General features: G+C 40.3%; 1 protein-coding gene across 6 annotated transcripts in view; it reads right to left on the reverse strand.

Moving 5' to 3' along the window:
• LOC149317703 (protein tyrosine phosphatase type IVA 3-like) overlaps positions 1-7,898 on the reverse strand; it is a 111,771-nt gene that overhangs the window by 14,850 nt on the left and 89,023 nt on the right. For all 6 annotated transcript variants that reach the window (XM_089518051.1, XM_089518049.1, XM_089518050.1 and 3 more), the window contains one exon: positions 4,176-4,268. In XM_089518051.1, coding sequence (XP_089374177.1) covers positions 4,176-4,268 — 93 coding nt within the window. The remainder of the gene's footprint in view (positions 1-4,175; positions 4,269-7,898) is intronic.

Here is a 7,898-nt window from a genome sequence, read left to right on the forward strand (position 1 = left end):
CTTCTGAAAATAATTCTTACCTGCATGCAAAACAATGTTACCTGAGTATTTTGTAGCCTGGTTATCTGTTCCTGGGTGTGAATGTTCCAAGAGAATCCTGATTGCCACCACTTGGATCTCCACCAAGTTGTAGCCACCACCACTAAGAAATCTGCACTACCCATACATGTGGGATGAAATGGTTGGGAAGCCACCATACAACCCACTTTTTGCTGTTGCTATAATGGACATGAAGTGGTAATTAACAGGTCTCACAAATACCTGATGACTGTATTTGTTCTTTAAATGGCAAGGTGTGCACATCTGGACACTGTACTCCTGCTGAAAATGCATTGAGTTTTTTGCCCACTTCATCACACTCTTGGTTCATGTTTAGCTTGTGGTTTACTAACACCCTCTAAATCCTTTCCCCATGTAATGCTGTCAAGGCCATTTTCTTTTTCTTGCCTAATTGTATTACGTTTACATTAATATTTTATGCTCTCTGTCTCTGTGTCTTCCAGTTGCCTGTTGACTTATGGAGATCTCATGGATTTCACCGTGTTTTCTTAGGCAAGGAAACCTCAGAGATGGTTTCACCAGTTCCTGTCTCTGAAATACAGTCAGCACCTGGTATTTGTTGGCAGTCTCCCAACCAAGTACTAACCAGGGCTGACCCTGATTATGTTCCAAGATCAGGTGGGATTTGGTACCTTTAGAGCATTTAGGTCCTTAGCACCTTACTTTTGTTGAAATTCATGCCCCCCCCCCCAACTGAGTGGGTAAGGATTTCTTAGGGGCTCCCAGGACTTGCAAAAACAGGGTAAATACATACTGTCCTGACTGAACCCTCACATTAGGACACACAACTATACCTTGCAAGGTACGTTCCACACTGCTGGGAGCTTTCAGTTCCAATTTTCCAAGAGGTGTGTGTACATGCCACAATGCTAATCTTACTACTCTTATCAGATTTTGTTCTGGGATCTGCAATGTGTCACCTGCAGACAACTCCCTAGGCACCTGCCCTACTGATCATCATGCATTTTGAATAAATGGTATTTTAAAAATATGGACACTAGAATATTGTTCTCCATAAAAAGAATATGGAAAAATATGCCGGTGAGTGAATTTAAAAAAGTATAAAATGCGGTATATTATGGGGAATGTTCCAGGTGGACAGACTCCACCAAGGAAGCCATGGCTGCCCTGAGTTTGCAAGACCTGAGAAGGGCTATTAAGGATGGGATGATCTGGAGGTCTCTCATTCATAGGCCTGACATAAAGTTGAAGTGGAATAGGTGGAAATTCAAAACAACAAAGGTAAAAACCGTTGCAAAATTGCTCATGGAAATACATCAGAGGGAATGTCAATAAAAATGCCAACTTTTGTATGGACTTTTTTCATTGCAAGTTGATGTGGAAAAAGGATGAAATGAATTTAAGAATGACAAAATGAGAGGAAACAAAATTAACAGGCTCGTAGAGTTGGAAAAGACCACAAGAGCCATCCAGTCCAATCCCCTGCCATGCAGGAACTCACAATCTGCTTACACCCAGAAGTTGGCTGGAATACCCTAAAGGCATTAGATCCCAACTGATCTTGGAAGGTAAACAGGGGTCAGCCCTGGTTAGTACTTGGATGGGAGACCACCAATGAATACCAAGTGCTGTAGACTATATTTCAAAGAAAGAAACTGGCAAAACCAACTCTAAGATTCCTTGCCAAATAAAACACTATGAAATGAATAGAGTCCGTAAAGTTTACCCCAGTTATTTCCTAACCAAGGTAGGAAGTCTGGGTTCACAACTTCTGTTGAAGTGCTAAGTTTTCAGACAGTATTACCAACTGCTGTATGCTCCCAAAATGTCCACCTGAATGACAGAACCTCCAGCCTTATAGAAATCGAGAAATTCTCCCTGCCCCATCCCTTGCCACAAGCACCCAAGATCGCACCCAACACTGCCTTTAATTACTTATAATTAAAGAGGGCAAAATGAGCACTTGCCAAATCTGTCTTTTTGCATTCTGGCATTTCTTTCTTGCTGACAGCTTGATACAGCCGAGTCAACTACCAAAACAAGGAACTCACAAGCATCATAAATTTATACATTCCATAAGAGATAATCATAGTGGGTAAGACAGTGAGTAAGACCTGGTCTTACTCAAACAAACTCAGGCCTTTCAGAGCCCTTTAAAATGTTTTACTGCTCCTTGTGGAAGCTGTGGGTTAACTTGATCAGCTTGCCCAGCATTTCCATCTACACCTGCTTTGGAAAAGGAGCATTCCTGACTGGAGACAGATGGTAAACGTGTGATTGTACTGTACAACTTGCATCCCTAATCTTGTACAGTGGGGCCTTGGTAACTGCTGGGGTTTGGTTCCGGGACTTCCTGTGGATACCTAACTCCATGGATGCTCAAGTCACATTATATACAATGGCATAGTAAAATGGTGCCCCTTACATAAAACAGCAAAATCAAGGTTTAGTGATTTGCAGACCGAAAGGAAGTAATTTCTGTTTTTATTTTGCAACATGTCACATGGGAAGCAGAAACTGTCAAACTTAAAAAACGTGTCAGTAAAGCAGGAGATGTGAACATAGCCCAAGTCTTTTGGACAAGTAAACAATCACTTAGTTGGTTTGAAAACATCAACCCATGAATGTGCTCCACAAAACTGAAACAGGTATTCAGAATAAGCAGCCCTCCATGACTCAACCCAATCAGCTATGTTGTAAGCAAAGAATGGAGCAAGTATCTCTCACCATCCCTGGTGATTAAGAGACAAAGAAAAATACGCTAGCCAATTCTGGAATTCCTCCATCAAAGTGCAGGTTCTACAAGGTATCTGATGAAGTGAGCATCAGCATTTGAAAACTTACACTAAATAAAACCTAAAATTTTAGAGTTGGAAGGGGCCACAAGGGCCATCCAGTCCAACCCCCTGGCATGCCGGAATACACAACTAAAGCAAACCTGAACGATGTCCATCCAGCCTCTGTTTAAATACCTCCAAAGATGGAGAGTTCACCATTTTCCAAAGTAGTCCATTCCATCGTTGAACAGTCTTTACATTAAATATGTTTTTCCAAATGTTTAGGCAGAATCTCTTTTCTTGTAATATGTGGTTAATGGCTGGTGGTTCATATTCTATTCTAGTCTCTGAAGAAGCAGAAAACAAGCTTGCTCCATAATCTGTTAAGGTGCCACAAGTTTGTTTTTGCTGCAACAGAATAACACAGATGACATCCTCTGGGAAAAATTTTAACTGTGAGATCATTAGATGGGTCAAGAGTTTCTCCAGTCCTTTGCTTTTAAAAATACATGATAGAGTAGGAATTTAGATCACTCTGTGTAACCACAGAAGCATCAAATAACAAATGTCTCACTTTTAGCATGGCAGGAAGCTCACGGTGACTTCAAACACACTGGCAACATAAATTGGGAAACTCCTCTCTGTAAATTCATTTATGACTCCAACAGTCTCTGCTCACTTTCACAACTCACCATTACAATATTCTGATACCACTTTAAGTGCCATGCCCACATTCTATGAAAACTTGGGATTTGTACTTTGATAAGGAACAAGAGCAGTGGTTACCAAACTTTGGTCTTTCAGGCGTGTTGGATTTCAGCTCCCAAAATTCCTGACTGTTGGACAAACTGGAGGGGTTCTATAAGCTAAAGTCCAAAATAACCATAGAACCAAAGTCTGCGAACTACCGCACAATGCACTAGCATTTTGCAAGTTCAAAGTTCCTTATTGAACTATGCAGAAACATAGCTATGTTATTCTGGAATATCAATATGCATAGGAGTTTTGTAGCATCTCTGTAACAGAGGGAAAAGATGTAGCATAATCTTTTGTAGACTTGGTCTACGGAAGCATCTGAGGAAGCAGACCAAGTCTATGAAAGTGTATGCTACAATGTTTTTCATTCAGTTAGTCTCAAAGGTACTACAAGATCCTTTTGCTCAATGAACTATAAACCCCAGGATTCTGTAAGATGGTGCCATGGCAGTTTCAGGGGTATCAAAGTGCTGTTGAATAGAATGAGAAGGGACAAGGGTGCTATCTGGTTCGCTCCACCACCAAGGAACCACTCTAGCAAATGCCAATAAGGGCTACAACAAACAAGCTAGATTTTAGCAACTGCAATGCCAACCAAGACAGCAAGCCTAAATTGTTTACCATGACGGTAATGCCATCCTTCTCCAGTGGAGTCTTGTCATACGTTACTTCACACACTCTCACTACTGTTGTTGCACCATATTTCTTCAGATCCTGTGCAAGGAAAAAGGGAGACAATTTAGTCCACTTGCATTCTGCCAGGAAGTAAAAATAGCAGCGATACTCTTTTGAATAATAATGGTTGTTTACTTTATATTTACTCATGTATTTGTTTTAAAGAGATAAATTTAACTTATATAAATATCATTATTAATCAATTAATTGAAACAATTTTATTGATTTACCACAAACCCACAACAATTTTATTTGCAATACTTGCATGCCACCCTGCATAGGATCTTTGAGCAGCAATATAGTAAACATCAAACTCAACATTTAATTTTTTTAAAAAAATAACTTAGATCAACAACAATTTTAAACAATAAAAACTCTGTAAGCATCCTAAACACATATTAAACACCTGATTTAAAAACATTAAAAAACAATCTAAAGATACACACATACACAGTGTGCCCGCGTCATGCTTGGGGAGAAGGGGCAGCACATCCCATAGGGACTAACAGGGCAACCGCTGCTGCGTGCACAAGCCCCATTCATTTAAATGGGACTTGAGCATAGGCGGTATTTGCTTTACGCAGGGGAGTCCGAAATGGATGTGTGTGTGTATATATATATATATATATATATATATGTATACAAAGAGAGAGAGAGAGAGAGAGAGAGAGAGAGAGAGAGAAAGAGAGAGAGATCTTCTCAATGATGAAGGTCACATCCTTGTGGCAAGGGGGCTTGCTGTGTGTGCACAGAGGGTCCAGGGTTCTAATTATTCAGTCTCTAGTGAAAAATGACTGTTAGGAGGTAGAAGTGAAATACCTTTCTTGGATAGCTACTGATAGTCACAATGCCACACACTGGAGGAGAGGAACCATCTGAGATCTAGTTTCTCACCCATGCCCTTGAAAACCTAATAAAAATGTAAGCACTGTACTGGATAAGACCAAAGATCTATCTAGTCTAATGCTCTATTCCTATAAGGTTCAACCAATTGCTTTTGGGAAGTCCGTTAGCAGTAAATGAGAGCAACTGTGCCCTTCACCTGGCATTCCTCAGCAACTCATATAAAATAGGCAGAAAACATGACTTAAAAGATCAAGGCCTTATCTGCACTGCAGAAATAATCCAGTTTGACATCAAGTGCCAGGGCTCAATGCCATGGAATTTTGGGAACTGTACTGTGTTGTGGCACCAAAGCTTTATGACAGAGAAGGCTAAATATCTAACAAAATGACAATTTCCAAAATTCCACAGCATCGAGCCACAGTAGTTAATTATTTCCGCAGGGCAGATGCAGCCCAAGCTTCTTCTTTGCTGTATCGTTAGGGAGATCCTCATTATCATGAAGGCATGTATGCTTTTGTGCCTTTTTCACTGGTCACCTAATACATCGCGAACACAATAGTGTATCATTGAACATCAAAGTCAGGATTGTTCATGCCACTGTATTTACAATTGTATGTATGGTTATCCCCTAAAGGATAAAGTTCGCAGTTTGGGAGTACTCCTGAACTCATCTCTACAATTATCATATCAAGTAGATGCGATGGTCAGGAGTGCCTGGTACCAGCTTCGGCTGATATGCCAACTGCGCCCCTGTCTGGATCGAAAGGACCTTGAAACCGTAGTACATGCACTGGTAACCTCTCGTTTGGATTTCTGTAATGCGCTCTACATGGGGCTACCTTTGTACCAGGTTCGGAAGCTTCAGTTAGTTCAGAACGCTGCAGCCAGATTGGTCACGGGTACCCAAAGATTGGACCATATAACACCTATATTAAAATCTCTCCACTGGCTGCATATTAGCTTCCGGGAGCAATACAAAGTGTTGGTCGTTACCTTTAAAGCCCTACATGGCTTGGGCCCGAGTTACTTGAGGGAGCCCTTCTCCCTACATAATCCCCCCCCTGCACCCTCAGAACATCAGGGACATATTTACTTGAATACCCCAGGGTAAAATTAGTAAAAACTTATCAGAGAGCCTACACGGCGACAGCTCCTGCTCATTGGAATGCTCTCCCTAAAAAGATCCGGCTATGTTCCACACTGGAAGCTTTCAAGAAGGCTTTGAAAACGCATCTTTTTCAGATAGCATACCCCCTTAATTCTCTTTAGAGATAGAATACCCTAATTAAGATCCGGATATCCAACCACAACCGATAGTTTTTAAATTGATTTGTATATGCTATGAGACGTTTATTGAATTGTGTAATATTGCTGATGTAACTGTTGATATACTGTATTGCTCGATTATTGTACTGCTTTGTATTGTACTATATTGTATTGTGACATATCTCACATAACCAGTATAATGTGAACTGCTTTGATCAGACGGAAAAGCGGTATACAAATAAAAATTTTATTATTATTATTATATTATGAAAGCTGATAGGAAGAGAATCACCTCATCTGAGATGTGGTGCTGGAGAAGAGTTCTGTGGATATCCTGGGCTGCCAAAAAGATGAATAAATGGGTCCTAGAGCAAGGTTCTAGATGACTAAACTGAGACTGTTGTATTTTGGACCTATCATAAAAAGACATGACTCACTAGGAAAAAAAATGCTTTGCAAATTAGAAGGCAATAGGAAAAGAGGAAGACCATGTTCCAGATGGACAGACCTGGTAAAGGAAGCCACAGTCCTGAGTTTGCAAGTACTCGATGGTATATCAAGATGTTGTCTAGTTCCTTCATAGCCACCCTTCCAAGTCCTAGTTCTCTTCTGATTTCTTGATTGCAGTCTTTTTAATGACTGGGCCAGGATATGGGAAATCCTAAACTATTTCAATGTTTTCGTTGTCTGCTTTAAATTTATGTGAATCACCTGTGGTCATTATTTTTGTTTTCTTAATGTTCAACTGTAAACCTGTCTTTGCACTTTTTCCTTGACTTTCTTCAGTAACTGTGACTGAATTCTTCTGGGCAAAGAAGTTGGTCCCTTTTTTAGACAGAAAAGAGACAGTCTAGGATGAGAATGTGCAAAATTGACCTTACAAAAATAGCACTTTGCCCATCCCTGTACAGAACTGATGGTAGCATTTATCCCAAATCTCTAGCCATAATGAAAACTCTAGCTCTGTGTTCCTTTGCTCTCTTCTTCAGTCTGGCACCGTTTGTATATAACACATCATCCACCCTTCAAAGTCTTTGGCTCACTTTTTATGTTTCAGGGATGTTTATACAAGGATACTGTAATTATAACACAGAGAAGGTCATGGTAATTTACCATCTGAATGCCCTAGATAGATGAGCTTTGCTCAGACATGTCTGAATTAAAATGCTTGAAAACTGGAAATGAAGATGCACTGAAACAACTTCAATGACTACAGGTCCATTTCTAAGACAAATTGAAAGTGCTGGTTATGATCTTTACAGCCCTACACACATTGGGTCCAGATTATCTCAAAGACCATATCTCCCTATATGGACCAGTATGCGTTTTAAGATCTTGGAAGGAGAATTTTCTCTTGGTCCCACCATCATGTGTGGTGAGGACATGGGAAAGATCTTTTTAGTGCGCTCAGGCTTTGGAATGGTCTTCCATGGGAAGTCCAGTTGGCTTCCTTTCTATCCTCTTTCTGCTAGAAGGCAGCAACATGTTTATTTAGCTATGTCTGATTCTTAAATCATGTGTCAAAAGGGTGTTTGAAAGTGGTGATCTTTTCTGTTA

The sequence above is a fragment of the Sceloporus occidentalis genome, unplaced genomic scaffold (assembly GCF_023333645.1).
Source record: "Sceloporus occidentalis isolate IW3139 unplaced genomic scaffold, rSceOcc1.0.p SCAF_3, whole genome shotgun sequence".
Classification (NCBI taxonomy): domain Eukaryota; kingdom Metazoa; phylum Chordata; class Lepidosauria; order Squamata; family Phrynosomatidae; genus Sceloporus; species Sceloporus occidentalis.